The 18,330-nt window shown below is 40.5% G+C and overlaps 2 protein-coding genes across 23 annotated transcripts in view; one reads left to right on the top strand and one right to left on the bottom strand.

Moving 5' to 3' along the window:
- RIF1 (replication timing regulatory factor 1) overlaps positions 1-16,400 on the top strand; it is a 29,279-nt gene extending 12,879 nt beyond the window's left edge. The window contains exons 18-35 of one of the 2 annotated variants that reach the window (XM_084523900.1): positions 17-124; positions 350-499; positions 1,587-1,686; positions 2,767-3,031; positions 3,845-3,887; positions 4,176-4,378; positions 4,808-4,907; positions 5,285-5,416; positions 6,438-6,580; positions 7,613-7,702; positions 7,790-7,844; positions 9,098-11,839; positions 12,359-12,496; positions 12,785-12,862; positions 12,972-13,087; positions 13,820-13,973; positions 14,230-14,332; positions 15,243-16,400. In XM_084523900.1, the coding sequence (XP_084380026.1) occupies positions 17-124; positions 350-499; positions 1,587-1,686; positions 2,767-3,031; positions 3,845-3,887; positions 4,176-4,378; positions 4,808-4,907; positions 5,285-5,416; positions 6,438-6,580; positions 7,613-7,702; positions 7,790-7,844; positions 9,098-11,839; positions 12,359-12,496; positions 12,785-12,862; positions 12,972-13,087; positions 13,820-13,973; positions 14,230-14,332; positions 15,243-15,463 (4,941 nt within the window). In that variant the 3' untranslated portion in view covers positions 15,464-16,400. The remainder of the gene's footprint in view (positions 1-16; positions 125-349; positions 500-1,586; positions 1,687-2,766; positions 3,032-3,844; positions 3,888-4,175; positions 4,379-4,807; positions 4,908-5,284; positions 5,417-6,437; positions 6,581-7,612; positions 7,703-7,789; positions 7,845-9,097; positions 11,840-12,358; positions 12,497-12,784; positions 12,863-12,971; positions 13,088-13,819; positions 13,974-14,229; positions 14,333-15,242) is intronic. The other variant, XM_084523901.1, reaches the window with a different exon arrangement.
- Positions 15,587-18,330, bottom strand: part of NEB (nebulin) — a 120,218-nt gene continuing 117,474 nt past the window's right edge. For all 21 annotated transcript variants that reach the window (XM_084523897.1, XM_084523882.1, XM_084523898.1 and 18 more), the window contains 2 exons: positions 18,037-18,146; positions 15,587-17,622 (listed from right to left, as the gene is read on the bottom strand). In XM_084523897.1, the coding sequence (XP_084380023.1) occupies positions 17,449-17,622; positions 18,037-18,146 (284 nt within the window). In that variant the 3' untranslated portion in view covers positions 15,587-17,448. The remainder of the gene's footprint in view (positions 17,623-18,036; positions 18,147-18,330) is intronic.

Raw genomic sequence — 18,330 nt, forward strand, 5'->3', positions numbered from 1 at the left:
TTTTTTATCATTGCAGACTAACGAAGTAAATCAGGGTGATGCACTGGAACACAACTTCAGTGCTGTTTATAGTGCACTGCTGCTACCAGTAGCCCTTATCTTGCCTGTTCAGGAATTTCCACAGGTAACAGTTGGTACCTCATGCTGATTAGAAACAATGTGGGTTTTATAAAACTAAGTACTATCTAGTGATCTCAGAGTAGCATTTCTTTTACAATACATGTATGTATTAAGACTGCTGCTTTGAGGCTAGAATTCCTGAGTTGTATAGTCTTTGACAGAATACAATTTAAATTTTATCTCTGTCCACAGACACTAATAATCAAACTTTTTCTTTCTGTTGTTAAAGCCAACCATGAAATCCTTGCTGCGCACTTGGTCAGACCTGTACAGAGCATTTGCTCGCTGTGCTGCTTTAGTTGCAACTGCAGAAGAAAACCTGTGCTGTGAAGAACTTTGTGCCAAAATAATATCTGGGCTAGAAGGTGAAACTCCAGTAGTGAGTATAAACCTGTGACATTGAACTATATAAATATTTTAGCAGGCATTTTCAGTTAGATACATGTGTGAGAGCCTATTGTAAACTTCAGTGTAGTGTTTTCTATAATTGAAAGTGTTTGGGGTAAGACTTAGAGCTATAACAACATTCTTTGTATTAATGGGAGTTGGAATTGAACTAGAAATGGATGGAAAGAAATGAATGAAAGTAGTATAATGCTTGAATATTAAAATGAGTTAAGCAGTCTTTGGTTTGTCTTCTAAATATGTAAGTAATATTGTTTTGGTGAATGTCATCAACATCATGGTAAATATAATTTGGCCAGCTGGAATTCTTACATGAAGGATCTTCAGGTTGAATTAACAAGTAGCACCAGAGAAGTGTTATGATTAGGAAGGATAGAGTAGCAGTGTGGCATTTAGAGGGCATAACTTGATTTGGAGGGTTATGTCATTGTAACTTCTTGATGTGGCTGTATTCTGATAAACTTCAGTTTTCAAAAACAGACTTGTACGTAGAACTTAAGTATAGAAGTCGAATTGATACAAACTTTTTTGGCCCTTTTAATAGCAATGTTTTAATTATTTAGAGTTTGTGATGAATTGAAACAATGCTTTACATGGATCTCAGTGTGTAGCAACAACTCATTGTGCTTCCCTTAATGTAATTCTGTTAAAATCTTGTTGTTGTGCCTACAGTGGCTTTTCTGAAAATCAGATTTAGTACAGTTACTAAATTTAAGCACACACTGGGATGTGGTAATGTGTTATGCTAGGTTGTTAGTACCTTGTACATTAAATGCTAACATTTTGCTGTACGTTCTTAAATCTAACACCACCTCACTGCTGTCTGTTACTGTTTTGCTTCCTTAATTTATGCATATATTCTTGTGTCATTTGTTAAGAGTGAAAAGACTGAATCTTCAGCTTGCTTGTAAACTTGATTTAGTCTCACCTGACCATGCACAAAAACTTCATCCCTGCTTTTAAATATAAAAGTTGTTTTGCACTGCAGTTCTGAATGGCCAGCACAGTTTTCTGTCATCACAGTTCTGGGCTTTGCTGATGACTTGTGTTTTTTTCCTCAGGTGTCTTCAATGATGGATGGTCTCACCCATATTATATCAGTTATGGTTGACTGCGTCAACTTCGCACCCTATGGTATTAAATATCAGCCAAAAAATAGATGTAAGAAAACATCTTGAGTATTGGGGTTTTCTGTCTCTCTCTTTCAGGTTTGGTTGGAAGTAGGAGTTGCTGCAGATGCAGAAGTGATGACTGTAGGCTATCAATAGTCAATGTATGTTACTTGTATTAGCAAAGCATTGAAGGGACTGACAAACATTCTTAAAAATGAGCTGAAAACATCATCCATGCATATTTAAGTACTAGAGCTATTCTGATTTTTTGAGCAGCTGAGAAGTTACTGGGGAACTTGGCAGAGAACACTTGAAATTCATGTCACCATGAAGGCTACGTTCCTTGTAGGACACAGCTCTGTCTGGAGTTGCATTTGATATTTCAGCTATAATTTATAGATGAAATCTGCTTCTGCTTTGTGCAAACATAATCTGAAGCAGTAATGCCTGATCACTCTGTAGTCTAAATATGTATTAAGTACCTGTCTGAAATTGATGTTAAGCTGTTAGTGTAACAGTGAAAAGGCTACTGCTTGTGAAGCTGCTTTGCATTATAATAGTATACGTTTGTAATACAAAAGATCTTTGTATGCAAAATAGTCTTTGTTCCCTGCTTCTATTTAGAACTGCAGAACTGATTGCCAAAATAACTTAATTCAGTGTAAAACTCAGTATTTTTATAACTTCTCTGTCCCAGCTGAATTTGTTTGGTAGCAAGCCATTTTGTTGGACTGCTGAAAGAATGAAGTGCTTTAATGGGAAATGCTAATGAGAAAAAATGTGATGAAAGCTTTAGTTTTGAATGAGACTTGATACTTCCCCTTCTCTCCCCTCACCTGTTCCAGAATTTACACCTATCAGCTAACACTTCTAGGTTGGTTTACATCTCTGGCCAGTAGGCATGAAAGATGCTTAAAAACAGTGATTTGTGTGACCAACCATGAATAAAATGGGAGGAATAGGATCCGTATCTGTAGTGGTATGATAAAGTTATGTATTAAAAAATGTATGTCCTGTGTTAGGTCTGGTTTTAAACTATTAGTATAGTATAGTTCCTATGCACTGTGTTGTAATGCATGTTATATATAAAAATATTTTCTATTTTCTCTTTTTTTGTTTTTAATGTTAGCTCCACAGACACCTACAGACTGGTCTAAGAAGAAAAGGGAGCCCCTTGGAAAGCTTTCTTCTCTATTTAAGCTCCTGGTGATGTTAATAAACTCTTTCCATACGTTCAGTTCCAACGAAACCTGTTCAGAAGCATTGGTCTCTGTTGGTCCTTCAATTATTGCTATTCTTACCAACATCATCAGCCATGTTTCATTGCCTTCAGTGATTGGGATGATGTTTGCAATTTTTTCAAAACCACTGGCGGTGTTCTTTGAAAAAACAAAGTGAGTATTTGGATTCATTGTATTGCTGCATATTAATGAAATCTTGTGTACTGTACATCACTCTGTGCTTAAACATAGCTCAGGGTTATTCAAAGCACTGACCCTAGGACACTAAGAATGTTCAGCTTCTCTGGAGCCTCAGCTTTAAAGGCACCAGCCACTTTGCTGTAGATTCAGCCTAGCTGGTGCGTGCTACTCTTGTGGTGCACACAAGCACTGCAGAAAGAATGGATCTGTAAGATCATCACTCAAGTTGTCCTTCTACAACTGTTGTGTGTGAACTGAGCTGCTGGCACTTGAATGCATGGTGGTGCCAGAGCTAAGGGGGGCTGCCAGAGGTGGCCCTAGTGGCTCATGGCAGCAGTCAGCACACATGGTGGTCCTCGGTTCTTGCTGATGCAAGAACCTTTTGGGGGATTCCAAAACCATGCTTGTGAGTGGCAGTCTCCATTTGTAAGTTTTTTAGAAATAAAAACAAAAACTAGGTATTTATACATGGAACAGAACCTTCAGCACTTCTGAAGGCTTAATATTTCCAATGTTGCCATTACGTTCATGCCAAAGAGACATTTCTGTAAGACTACATTGTTTGGCTTCCAGCTGCCATTGAATTTCAATACTGTGATGATATTTAGTAACAGTACTTCATTTTATAGTGGCTAGATACTGGGGTAACTTGTGTAAGGTAATTTACATTGTGCAACATAATTTCATTGTTGTGTAGCAAACCTAGTGTGCGGTGCTTGTGTGTGTTTAATTCTTAGGATAGATGAGAGCAAAACATTTCATAACTCTTTTTGTTTGTTTTGGCAGGCTTGCTGACGTACCTAAAGCATACAGTAATCTTAACAACAAGGTAAATTTGCTGGAGAAACAGCCGTGGGGTGGGAAAATATATGGCATTGTAGAGTTCTTGCTGTTCATTCTGTGTTCTGAACAATATTGTAGTGAAGGTAGAGATTTAACTGTTTTAAACTAAAAAAAAAAAAAGTAACTAAGACAAGTAAGCGTAGGTATTAGTGAGGCTTCTGTGGTGTTCAGTCTGTAATATTATCTGGGTTTTGTGTGTTTTTAAACAAAAACAAAACAGAACTTTTAAATAGCAAATGAAATACTAAAACTAAATACTTCTTCCTTCCCTCAGCTTGAAAAACTCCTGGCAGAGATAATTCAGTGTTTGCAGTCTCACTGCACTGGCTCTTACGACAGCGAACTGCTAGAGCAGCTTTCTCCTTTGCTCTGTGTAATGTTTCAGCATAAGAGCAAACAGATCCGCAAACAGTGTGCCCACTTCTGGAACGCAACATTTGCTAAGGCTGCATCCTTGACATACCCTGAAGAATTAAAGTAAGAAATGTTTTTTTGTATATTGTGTGTGGCTTGGACTGGAGCAAAATATAAATAAGGGCAGTGCAGCTTAAAGCAGGTCCTCTCCCTGACTGTACGAGCTAGACCTAGTGAAGTACGTAGCTGTGGAAGGGAAAACATGGCTAGTATGCTGTTCAGTTATGCAGGGTGAGATATACATGTTGTTTTTTTCTAGAAAGCTTGGAAGAATGTTCAAGGAATAAACCTAGAAATCAAGGAATAAGCCTAGAAATCTGTATAGAGGTTTACTTGACTGTAACGCTTCAAATAAGAGATGTCAGGTTAGGTATAAGTGAATTAGCATTGTTCTGGTCACTGTTTATGTTCTGCCTCTTGTGAGAACTGGGGTGTCTGCTGGTCTCATTGCATACTTCTACCCTCATAAGTCTAAATTTTTGTGTTGAGCAGATCTGTGTTAAGCCAAGCCAAACAGAAAATTCCACTCCTGCTGCCTGGCTTTGAAAGCATTGAGATAGCTGAAGAACATAGTGCACCGTTCTCTGATGAGGTAAGTACTTTGTACCTAGTGGGTGCCTTCGTTGTGAATGAATTCCCCACTTCACCTAGTGGGTAACTTCCTGGGAGTGCAGAGGTCAATTTTGATTTTCAGTGTGATTGTCTTACAATTAACTTCACGTCTGGAATGATGAACTGTGCTGGATAAACACCGTCACGAGACTGAGCTGGCTGTTAACAGTTTATGCATTTTAAAACTTGGGGTTCTCTGAACTTGTTCAAAATAATGAATTTTTCCAGTGTCCTCCTCTACATAGTTTACATGAAAAAGGGAGTGTGTGTAGTTGTAGAAATGAATATATTTCAGGGTGGATTTGTGAGCTTGGAGTTTCTTCATACAACATATTGACTTTATTTTTCCTTGATTAGACGGAAAATTCACAGTGGGATGCAAAGATGAGTGGGATGGAAGTGAATCTGGGTCGAAAACGAGACTCCATATTGGCTCAGACAAATGAACTCAAAGACAAGCCCAGTAATGTGCAAGTAACACCTGCAAAGGTAAGGTGTTCACAAATAAGTGTGACAATCAGGTCTGTTATATTCTGCAGCTGAACATCGTGGTGTGAATGCTGAGGTAAAACTAATGAGTTGTATGAGATTTTTTTAATCTTAGCTGTACAGTGCACTTATTTTTTTTTCTGTTCAAATTCTCTAATAACTAAGTTTACAGATGGCTGAGTTTTTATGTGGGAATTGTGGAAGGCTGCTCGATGGGTCTGCCAATCTGTCACTTGGATTAGGAAGCAAAGGGTAGGACATCTCTGTTAGAAGGAGGAGGCTGGCAAGTTTATAGCTGTTACTTTTCTTGGATCTGGAACTTGAGTTTTGAGACTTTTTTGGTAAAGTAATTAATAGTTTGTGCTGTTACACCATCATTGAGATGTTCTGCTTACCCATGTGCTTAGCAACCAGCTTGTGGTAGATGAAGGTGGCAGGAATCATGTTCAGACAGTCACAGCTCCTGCGGTCCCTCCTAAAGCTGCAGTTGGGAGCTGTTGAAAAGGGTAAATCTGCCTGAGAACAAGGAGGGGTACTGGTGGGTTTCTGTCCTTTGAGTGTGGAGATGGCAAGTACAGATGCTGGTACTTCAGTTGCCCAACCAGGGCGGTGCAGTGCAAATTTTTAATGTGTTTGTCATCCTTCAGTGATATCAAGCTGTTCTTTCAGTGGGAGCCACAGTATCATATTCTTAAGAAACTACTAAGAAACAGCAAATACTAGTCTTTATAAATATTGAGGTACCCCCATGTGTTACAGATTTTGAATTTTGAGATGCTAAAGGAAGTGCAGAACCTTACAGAAGAGCACAGAGGAAGGGGTTGCAGAAACTCTCATAGGCAGTAGTGTTGGAAGAAAAAAGAAAAGGCTGGTAAAGAAAAATCAGCACCTACTGAAGGATTTGTGTCAATTAATATGCTGAAAGAACTGTGGTTACCTGAAAACTTTTCTATTTAGGATAGCTGTACCTGGGTCAGGAAAGCGTTGTCTTGTTTCTAATCCACGTTTTTCCTTTCTGTAGTTAAAACTAGAATTTTCATCTTCGAAGGCTAAAAGTGAGATCCTTCTGGAAGAAGAGAAATCTGTAGATTTTGTGTTCATTCCTCCAGAAACAAAACCAAGAATATTGACAGAACATCAAAAAGAAGTGCTTAGGTCAAAGAGGTTTGTAATTAATATTCTTTTAAACTTAGCATGAAATGTCATTACACTGAGTACGACATAACTTCAGTTCTGCTATCTCAGCTTGCTCAGACTGTGGTTAAGCCCCACTCTCCCATACAAGTTAAAATGTTCAAAGCTAACAAAGTTCCCTGGCTTACTGTCTCAAAGCAGTCAAATTATTTTCTGATCTGCAGTTCCTTCTGTGGCTAAACATAGTCTGTTATCCGTTTGGAGCTTGATACTTGGATTTCACACTTTTACTTAATGACTCTGTTTGCAATATGAAACAGAAGCTGGCATTTTTCTTGAATTGTGGAAACTTTGTTTTTCTTTCCTCATCTGATGGAAAAGCTCTAACTTTGAAAGGGAAGTCTTATGCAAGCAGCATGTCAAATTAGGCTATTCCCAGAATCCATCTTTAATTTGAAGATTCTTTTTCAATTTTCTTTTTTTGTGTGTGGAAAAAATAGCACTAGAGTATCTTCTCAGCAGATGTTCAAAAACAGACTGCAAGCAAAATTTGTGTACAGCAGCTCTTTACAGGAACCCAGCTGGTTAATACAGTCAGCATGTGTTGGTGAATTCTTTGCACAGTGGGATCCCAACCACAGCTCTTCATTCCCTACCCTTCCCCACGCACACCCTCCATAAGCATGTTGAAAAAGATTGGGTGCAGCTGAATACAGCAGCCTTCCACTCAGGAGTTGAATCATGATCTGCATCTGCTCGGTGCTTTCTTTTGCCAGTGGGACTGCTCAGGTTGTGGCAGCAGATAGCAGTGCCTTGTCCTTTCTTTTCCAGAATGTGGAGCAGAGTGTGTGGTCGCAGTCTCCTGATTCTTGGTGCACATTGCTTTGCTTTTTTTCAGCAGTCTGTGCTTTGGTGCATGTTGCTGTTTGAGTAGCCTTAAGAGTTTGGAAGTTCAATCTTCTTCTTACAAGAACTTGCTGTCGTGTGATGAATGCATTATACTACCCCATCTCACCTTTTTTTTTTAATACTCCAACGTAACCATTTCTGGTTTTGTTTCAGAATTGGTATTCCTGCTATGTACAACAATTTAGACACTTCACAAGATACTACCTTATTTTCTCAGTATACTCAGAGCCAGGAAGATTCTTTGTAAGTAAAGCGGCCAGTATAATGTTAAAGGTTCCCTCCCCCCTTTTTGTTTTGCAGCCCTTCTAATTTAATTAACTTTTATTTTAGGGAAAAGCCATCTTTAATAGAAAATGCAAAAGAAGATAATAAAAACAATCCTCAGGTAATTTCTCGTTGTCTAATGGTAGTTAAGATACCAGAATTGTAACCATATCCCTAATGTTTTCTTCGTATTAGTAGGTCTGATAATTGATGGCAAAGCTCTTTGATTACTGTGTATGATAAATAAGTGGGTTTAAATTGCTTTGAAAACTATTTGAGGGAAAAAAATGTGCCCCCAAATGTATCTGTTCACAGGAATCCTTTTCTTTCTCCATGTTGATTAACCTGTAAAGTTCCCAAGAATATCTTGTTTGTTTTTTTAAACCTCCTCTATTTTTTCCCATTTCTGCGTAATACTGATCCAGACTATAGAATACACTGAGAGCTCTTACAATTTGTATTTCACTTCATCAGTAGGTTTCAATTCGATACTAATTGTAGTGTTTTTCGTGCTCTGTTCCATTCTGCCTGACTTAGACTAGAAGAGGCCAATCATGAAATGTTTGAATTTAATTTCAAAATGTGAAGATTTAACAAGGGTTTTAATAACAGTTTTAACAAGGGTGCATTTAAATTACACAGCTTACTGGTATCATAGGGACTTACAGATCAACCATTTGGATGCCCCACCAGATATATTTTACTGGGGGGAGGAGGGGATTTGAAAGCTGCAGCGTAGACATACTATGACTGAACTGTGGTGCTGTTCTGCAGATTTCCTCATTGCCTAGCTTTATGCTAGGAATCCTAACGCTTGCTAACTTTTCCATAACACGTTTCCTTTCAGTGAGTGTATTTTGTATGCATCATGTCTTTCTGTAACTCTTTTAACTTATGAAAGTCTTCCTGCTGATAGCCGTTACTCAGTGACTGTGCTGAGGCTGCCCCATCCCTGCAGTGCCCAAGGCCAGGCTGGGTGGGATTTGGGCAGCCTGGGCTGGGGGAGGTCCCTGCCCGCTGCAGGGGTGGCACCAGGGGGCTTTGAGGTCCCTTCCAAAGCAAACCCCTGTGATTCTGCGGGTCAGCAATGTGCCCTTGCCACTAAGAAAGCCAATGGTAGTCTTGGCTGCACGAGGCAAAGCACTTGCAGCATGCAGGGGGTTGGCATAGATAACATCCAGAGGTCCCTGCCAGCCCCAGCCATTCTGTGGAAGAATAAACAAAAAAAATTGAAGGATATGTTGTAAGATAATTTAAAGGAAGGGTGGCTTGAAAATCCTCACAGGTGTTTTGTTTTCTATTCTACTAGATCTGCTTTTTATTTCATATCCATAGCAAAAAAAATAGATCTTGCTGTTCGTGTTTTTGGGACAGGAAGAAAATGAAAAGAGTGAAGGCTGCATCGCTGAACCAGATGAAATCATGGGGGACTGCAAATCAGATAACTCTCTTGAGGATATGTCTGCTACTCACATGGAGACCAACTCAGCTGTAAATAGTGAAGGGGAGTCAAAAAGCGATACAGCTGAACCGATGCAGGAGGAGCCAGCAGCTGAAGAGGGATTAGAGAAAAGTACTACAGAAACGGCCTTGAAGGATTCCTTAGGAGGAAACGGAGACGTTTCAAATGTCAGTAGCAGTTCGACTTCAAGTGATGTAATTTCTGGAACTCCCCAGCCTGCAAGCCGAAGGCAATCTTTTATTACTTTGGAGAAATTTGGCAGTTCAGAGAACAGACCCTTTAGCGCTTCGGCATTAAGCAGTGCATCAGAGATGTCTGGAAGCCCTTCTGTGCCAGATAAACAGGAAAATACAAATGTGTGCAAGACTGGTACTAAACCAGAAAAATCTAGAGAAGAGAACAAAAATTCTTCACAGTCTGAACAAGTATTTACTGCAATACGGAGGCTAACTCGCAGGCAGAGTAAAATGGAGCAGCTAGGAAATAAGCATTCTGGGTTAAGTAGGTCAGAACAAGAGAAAAGTGCTCAAGAGTCTGTTGCCAACAGTATGGAAACCAGTCCTGGACCATCTCCTGCCATGGAGGACACGGAACGTGTTCTCACTGCTCAGTCCCAAGCTCTCAGTTCTACAGAAGCAGAAATTAAAAAAGTTGAAGATACAATAGCAGAAATAGAAAGGGTTCGGGCTTTAGATATGGATACGAAAGAAAATACACCCCCAGAGGCAGCTGGTTCGTCCAGCCAGGTAACAGATGAGGATAATCAGGTCCCACACGTGTCCCCGAGTCAGAAAACACTAAGGCGTTCTGCGAGGCGACGGTCAGAAACTGGAGAATCAGCAGGTAGTCAAGATAAGGAAGATGGCCACCAAAAAAAAGACAAACGTAAAGAAGATGAAAAATCCCTGCAAAAGAAGTTGCCACAGACTAAAGACGATATATCCCAGAAGCAGAAAGCAGTGTCAGGGAAAACAACAGACACTGCAAATAGAAAAGAAAGCAGCCTGCCTGAGAGAACTGCTGCAGAGGATTTGGGCTCAGCGGGTGATGAGGAGGCGAACAAAAGCACTAGGAAGTCAGAAGATAAATCGAAGATGGACGTGGAAGGTCAAGACTGTAGCTCAGGTACCACAGGCGAGAAGAAAAAGGAACGCCCGCGATACCACACAAGAAGAAGCTCACAAGGATTGCTGTCCAGCATAGAAAACTCAGAGGCTGACGGCTGTGAGACCAAGGAAGAAAGCATAAAGAGGAAAAAATCTGGAAAAATGAAAACAAGAAGTGAGTCTCTTGAAAGTAAATTGAAAGATCTACAGCCAGGAAGCCATGGCCAGGAGGAGTCTTCCCAAGAAAACGAAAGTAAAAATCTTTCGGAAACAAACAGAAGTGAGCTAAGTGATGAAATCAGCACAGAAATGTCACTGTCTGAACCACAGGAGCTGAAAAAGGACCTGAAAAATGAAGTAATTCCTACAGATGCTGGTGGAGCAGGGGGATCTGCCTGCCCAGAGACTTCACCTGATGCACAGAACACGGGTGGGGAACAAACCAAGACTGGGGTGGTGACGGAACCTTTTACTGACCCGTGTGTATCTGAAGCTCTGAAAACAGGAGAGGAAAACACGCATGTTGAAAGGCAGGGAAATGCAGGAGACCGTTCAAGTGTTCTGCCTGAAGATGTGCAAGGAGCAAATGCTTCAGGTAACGAGCCTTCCTCTTTGCAAGTACCTGAGTGTCAGCACAAGAGAAGCAAAAGGCAGAGAAAGCTGAGGAGCTGCGATTGCTGTTACAAAAAGGCAAAGCAGACAGCAGTGTCATTCACTGAGCTGAAAACTGATGACAGTTCTGACCTGCATGAGCCCCGAACCACCCCAGTTCAGACAGCTGCAGATGCATCAGAAATGTCTGCTAGCTCAAATTTTGAGGAGAGCTTGGCCATGGCACCTTGTGCAATGAGCACACCACGGCTTCACTCCAAGGAACCCAGCACGCTCAACTTGGAAAGAGAGAGAAAACCTGAAGATAACCTGCAAGGGAATGCTGGCAGTATGGAGGAGGAGGAGGAAGCAGCGTGTGTAGCAGGTGAACTTAGCGATTCCATAATGGAAGTAAAAGTAGATACTGATGAGAGTGACGGAACTGAACAGGGTGTATCTGAGTGTGCTTCAGATGAGCCTGATGACAGCTCTCTGGCTGCAGGGAATCAAAGTGAAAAACCAGGAGATGCAGTAAAGGAAGAAGAAAATGAGAATGGACCAATGGAGGAGGTACCTGGGGCACTGAGCATTGCTGGTAGGCCTGAGAGAGACCAGATGAACGAACTAGAAAGCAATCAGGATGATAAAGAACAAGCTGAGAATGCTGTAGCAGAAAGTTATGCTATTTTGGATAAAGAGATGAAAGAGGAATTGTTAGAAGCTGAAATTACAGTGCCTGAAAATGTGGCTGTAGAGGGTGAAGGTGCAGTAGAAAATAGCAACGTGGATTCACCTCAGAAGGCAGAAAATGTTGATTCTTTTGCTTTAGTAAACGAAAGTCCTAACGGTATGCAGGCACGCTGCATGTGGTCTCCTTTGGCTTCTCCATCCACGAGTATTTTAAAGAGAGGTGTGAAAAGAAATCAAGACGATGATTCCCTGTCACCTGCTAACAAGGTACGGTGATGCGATTCGGTCTGATACTCACAATTCATTCTGTCCATAACTGGGATACGGAACAGTATAACGAGTTCCAAAGGCACTCAGTTACTGACTTTAACAGTATTTACAATGAAAAATAATGCTGAAGATGAAGACCTGTGTTTTTTTTTCCATAATGCACAAGCACTGGCAGGCTTGTGTTATTGGGGTTTGGGAGTTTAATTTTGGCACAGCTTCAAAGGCCAGTTCGCATGCCTGAGTGACAGTGGAACAAAAAACTGCAAAACCATTAAATGCACAGGCAGGGTCTTACCAGTGGGTTTTGAGAAGCATTTCTACAAAATGCATTGCATCTTCCCTTTAGCAGTGAGGTAGCCGCAGTTTCTGTACTTGGGTGAAGCATGATTAGTGTCATTCAAGAACTTGAGTAACTTTACCCATTTCAAACTGAGTTATTTTGTCTCTTCAGACTTCTTTCACCAGAGCGGGGTGGTTTGAGTGCATCTGATTAAAAACTACTTTTTCTAAAAACAGATTCGTCGTGTCTCTTTTGCAAATCCCATTTATCAAGAAGGATTGGCAGATGACATAGACAGGAGGAGCCCTGTCATTAGAGCCCATTCTTCACCATCTTCACGAAGTCTTAAAATCTTATCTAGCGTTCAGGCTAAGGTAAGTTCTTACATGTGTTCTGTATGTTGTAAGTCTTCTGTTTCTCATATGTTTCTCATATTAATGTAGCTGTAGTGTATGTTCATGGTCACTTGCAAACAGTTAACAAATAGTTAAAAGGGTGAAGAGTTAGAGAATCAGTAAGTTTAAGAAATAGCTGTAACTGTTTTAGTCTTGTTCAGTCTGTTGCTCTCTAAAGACAGATACAGTCTGATATCTAGATAGCTAGGAAGTTAGCTAACCGAATTCGTACAATCCTGAGAGATTTTTTCCTCTTTTTCTATCCAGCATATTACCACTCCAACCAAAGGATTTCTGTCCCCAGGATCTCGTAACCCTAAATTTAAGAGCTCAAAGAAGTGTTTAGTAAGAAGTGCTTTGGTTCATGTTTCTCTTACTTTTCTTGTATTCTTTATTTTTTCTTGTATTTGGTTGTGTGATAGTTAAATTAATAACTTCTCTCTGTTATTCAAAGATTACAGAAATGGCTAAGGAATCACTGCCTTCTCCTACAGAATGCATGTATCCTGCCTTAGCTAGCTGTAAGGCACCAGTTGATGTAATTTTACCTCAGATTACATCAAATATATGGTAAGTACATTGTTGCTCTGGAAGATCACATTTCAGTAGAAAATTCTTACTGGATCTTCAACAAAAAAAAAAAAAGGCAAAAGCAATATTTGTGATGCAAAGTGATAAATTAGAGAGACCTTTTGCGGGGAAAAAACGAAGCTTTTTTTAAAAGGGGAGAGGTTGGATGTGTGAGGGAGACTTCACTCAATTCCAGACCAGTTGTCTTTCCTGTGAAGAGCTTGCAGTCAAACACAGGGAACTTTCCCTAGTTTGTGAGACAGAGCAGACTGATCTTAACAATCTGTGACAAAGCAACTGGAGCTTGCAGTACGTTGAAGATGCCACCATCCTGCTGCTGTTTGGGAGTACCACAGACCAAGTGGGATTTTGGTGGAAAAGATCTACGTTTCAAACACAAACACCAGGTGCTCAGCTAATGAGACTTTGATATGTCAGGAACAAACTATACACTGTAGCAGGAACTGCTCTGAATGTTGTTTTCTAGCATACTCAGCTTCTTTTCCTTCCTCTTATGTGTAAGTGGGCTTTTGAATCCCATTTCCTGATTGGATATTGATAAGCTGCAAGAAAGTGTGCTGCTGCAGAGAGAAGAAATGTCTCTGGCATGTTTTTTTCCTTTAAGTGCATGTGAATTGGCATTTGTGTAAGATTTATTTAACGCACTACAGTGTTAAGGAGAAGGGACACATGGATTTTAGTATAATGAACTCTTTTTCTTCCCTGCTGCAGCGCAAGAGGTTTGGGGCAGCTCATTCGAGCAAGGAACATTAAGACAGTGGGTGATCTGAGTACTCTGACAGCATCAGAAATCAAAACTCTTCCCATCCGTTCTCCTAAAGTTTCCAATGTTAAGAAAGCTCTGAAAGGATATCACGAGCAGCAGGTAAGGTTTAATCCTAGTTCCCAGAAAGGTAATGTTAACCTAATGAACTGCTAACATTCCTCATGAAGAATAATGTATTTTTTTGTACAAGACAAATTTTCTTTAAACTGTGATCTGTCAAAGGTGGTCTTTCATGGTACAGGACTTGGTTACAACATAGTTATTGGGAATGAGGATTACATCTGGTATGGAGTAAAGCATGTCCCACCTCATAACTTTCTCTCTGAACGTGTCCTTTGTTCTCTCAAATGCCCAGGTAAAATCTCGAGGGTGTGAGGAATTGGTAGCGCTCGAAGATGAAGAGAAAACAGTAAACAACGTAGAGGATAAATCTGCTGATGAAGAGAAACTTGCAACAGGTAACTCTTGCCCACTTGTTGCATAGGATTTGAGTGTTTCTGCTGTTGCTGCTTCTCTTCTAATGGGAACACCGATGTTTGTTTTTGGAGCTGCATTAATAGCTGACATTATCATATTAGATGGGCATTAATAGCTGATATTATCATATTAGATGGGTGATTGAGTTAGCCACTTCATGAAGCCCTGTAGTAATGGCTTTTTTAAACTTGTTCTGTATTTGTGAGCACGATAGCTGTGTTTTTCCCTAAACAAGCTTGCATAAACAGCATGTCAGGCAGGGCTCTGCATCATTCTCTTTCCAAATCTCAACCAGGGTCTCTCCTGAGCTGTTTAGTACTGCAGTAACTTGGTTCTGGGCATGCCCAGAACCAAAGCAAATTGAAACTGCAGAGCTGAAAAGGTGCCTGGTGGCAGGGGAGGCAGTTCAGGTGTTTCTCAGGATACTCACTTGGGATTTAGGGGACTAGATTTTTATCTGAATGTTCCTGTGCATTTTTGGAGTTTGCCATTAGTTTATGGAGAGGCATCCCTAATTGTTCTTCCTGCAAGAGACTCTGAAGCATTTGGTTAACCAGAGAACAAAACCCAGGAGTAGCTTCTCATCTGTCCGATTTAAAGTTGGATGTTCTTGGGGTAATGTGTCTTGAAGGAAACTGTCAGTATCTTAATAGGATCGAATATTTTGGTTTCAGTCCTTAATTTTATTGTATAACCATGATCAAATATAAAGAAAGATCAGCTATAAAGTTCTGAGGGGTGCCTTTGTCAGAAGCTCACTCCACAAATACTTTGTGAATACATTTTTTTTGTACAAAAGCTGCAACATTGCACTACAACATAGTTCTGCTGGGACTTACACCTGACCACTGCCTGTGCTGCCCTGCCTACCCTCCCCTTCCTTCTTTTCAGATTTGATTGAACCGGTTGTCATGAATGCAGACGGCCAACCCCCGGCAGATCTTCTGAGCCAGATCGATGCCCTTGCTGCTCAGCTGACCTCTGAAGTTCTCTATGGCTATTCAGGAAGCCAGCTCTTTGAGATGCAAGAAAAACTCGCGGGCATGACAAAGTGTATCATGAAAAACCTGCAGTCCCGCTGGAAATCACCTCCCCACGACAGTTCCGATTAGTTGCTTGTCATTCCTAATTAAGGAGGATTTTGTTACAACAATTTTTCCCCAAAATTTAGCTTTCTTACTGGTGAATTAATCCTTAAAGTGTATGGTTTGTACTATAGAAGATTTTAAAAAAAAAAAAAAAAAAACACTCTATGAACAAAATATATCATGATTTTTCTTTTTTCTGTTGTGCTTTTAACTCATGGGACTGCCTATTCCCCGTTGGAGGTATTTGTATTATATTGCTATGCATATTTCTTTCAGGTGGCGAAAGAAAACTTGATGAAGGTGTGCAATAGCAAAGACTGTGAAACCAAACTAACAGAGTAGTTAACTTATTTTTTCACATCCAAAGTGTTCTTATGACTGCAAATTCTGTGGTAGGAGCTGGATCTTACAGCTCTGCTTGTGTGCTTCCCGGGTCTGTTTCCTTGGGAGTCGCTGAAACTCTTCAGCGCTGTTGGATATCGGGTTAAGCTGTGCTTGGTTCCTTGCAGTGGCAGTGGTCCAAAACCCTGGTGTCCTAGAACTGGACGGCATCCCTTTGTGCATGCCTTGTTACCGGAATCCCACTAAAAACTGACCGTAAAATGCACCCTGGCAAGTGCGAGACTTTGCAAAACTTCTCAGGCTTTTTCCTGTGCTCTAACAGCTTTGTTTGCAGCAGTTCTCTGGTGGAGAAGACCTTTTTTTCTCTGGTGGAAGTGAGTGGATTTGACTTGGGTTCTTTGTATATTATGTACAGACTTATAACTGCAAATGTTGGTTAATAATTTATGATGGAGTTTTAATTGCATGGAATGCATTGCTGCTTCTCAGAGACCTTCAGAGTTCTTGGGTTTTACTCCTGAAATCTAATTTGTATATATTGGACACTTATGGAGAGGAATTGCTGCAGGTGTTTTTAGAACTTACATATGTGCAAATAAAACAGCAATTAGTTCCTAAAGGTGTTAATGTCAGTCTTTAAGTTTAAATGGAAAGAAATGAGTGTCCTTTCAAGCTGGCTGCATACACCATGGATTGCTTTAGATTCCTTCTGAACACAGACCTTCAGAGCTAACAGCTGCATCTCCTCCTACTGTTAACTTACTGTGTGTACTTTTGTTCAAGATAAACTGAAGTGTTTTCTACCATTTCACCAGCCAGTCTCCAGAGATAGGAGCAGATGCTTCAGGAGAAGCAGATAACCAGTGTTCAGGTATGAAATAACCTGCCCAGCTCATTCACAGCCCCTCAGAGTTTGACTTAACATTGTTGTGGCTGTTTTTTTTCAGTTTTCTGAAGAAAGCCAAGTTATTTTAAGTGATTCCTGCTCTTCAGCATGAGTTAATACATCAGAGATACTGCAGAAACATCAGCTTTATTTAGTCGCTAATTTACAAGTAACAACTTCTGACCCCAGAACAACTGCATGAAAAACACATGCATAAGAGCTCAGCAAGCAGAGGGAAGAGGCTTTTACTTTGTGATATTTCCCCTTCTTCCCTGACAGATAAACTTTGGTTTGAGATACTAAGCTTACATGGAAAACAAATATATTCAAACATTTTTAGAACAGTCCAGAAAAATGTCTATATGGAAGAATGAATAGAGTAACGCTCGGTAGTCTTGGCCTTAATTTCATGTGTAGATGTTCAGTGATACTGAACTGGATTAAAATTCTAGTATTAGAACATTCTGATGGTAATCTGTATATAAATGTTTTAAATGAAAGTCTAGGTTATTTGGAAGAAAAGATTTTGGACACTAGAAGCAAGACAGCTCCCATGAGTGCTGTCTAGTAGTGTGCTTACGGGTAGTTGTCACATTTTGGAGAGCTGTTTTGGAAGTATTTTGTTCTGCAGGTTTTTTTTTTTCTCTGGTGGTTTATAAGGCACCATCAGCATGGAAGACAAGAAAGCACTTCAGAAAAGTGTTAGAAACTCTTCTAAGGTGTGAGATGCTGCTGGCATGTCTGGGCCATGCAGATGTGCCTTAGGGAAAGGGGTTTTGACTTAGACGGCTTCTACGTAGTTGGCTGGCAGCATGCCCGTCTTGCCAGTCCTCTGGACAGTCCCGTACATCCAGCCTTCATCGATGGCCTGCACGTTTACGATTGTGTCACCGTCTTTGAAGGAAACTTCATCAGCGTCAGCTGCCATGTAGTCATACATGGCCCGATACGTCTTCTGCAAGGTTGAGAAAGGAGAAAAAGAAAGACACACTTATACCACTGCTGTTAGTTCCTGGTCAGAATCAACACCTACATTCCAACACATTTCAGTACTTAAAGGTACCCCTGATGGCAGGAGCATTACTGGTCTTTTAAATAGGCTGGTTTCAGATCACAGAATGCCCTTTTCAATAAGGACACTGAAATTCAGCTTCAAAATTCAACTTCAACATCCTTTTTTTTCTTTTTTTTTTTCTGTTCAATTAATTCTCCCATAGATAAAGCCTTGTTTCTGAGAGATAGCCAGCACCCTGCCGTAGTGATTCCATGGTTTTGTGATTCTGAAGATAACCAAACACTTCCAGAGTCCATTTGAGCAAGAATACTTGCTCAGGCCTGGCTGTCAGTGCAGCTGCTCCGTGTTACTTACGCCAGCAGTCGATGGATGGGAAGGAACCGACGATACCGTTGTTTGCTGGGTGGCAACTGAGGATGACCTTTGTTGTGGCAACTCTATGGTTTTAGCATGCTTGTAGCCCACTGCGAAAGGAGAAAAAATGTTTTGTGTTAGTTCTTCTCCACTTAATGCTTTTATTTATTATGGTATTAGCAATGGGATTAGGCTCACTCCCAATAAAGGTACTGCGGTAGGTCAGGAGGTGGCTCAAATCTGCCTTTTACCCACTGAAACACCACTTGACATCAATCAGTTATGGCTGTGCCA

Source organism: Aythya ferina (assembly GCF_964211825.1).
Source record: "Aythya ferina genome assembly, chromosome: 6".
In the NCBI taxonomy this organism is placed as follows: domain Eukaryota; kingdom Metazoa; phylum Chordata; class Aves; order Anseriformes; family Anatidae; genus Aythya; species Aythya ferina.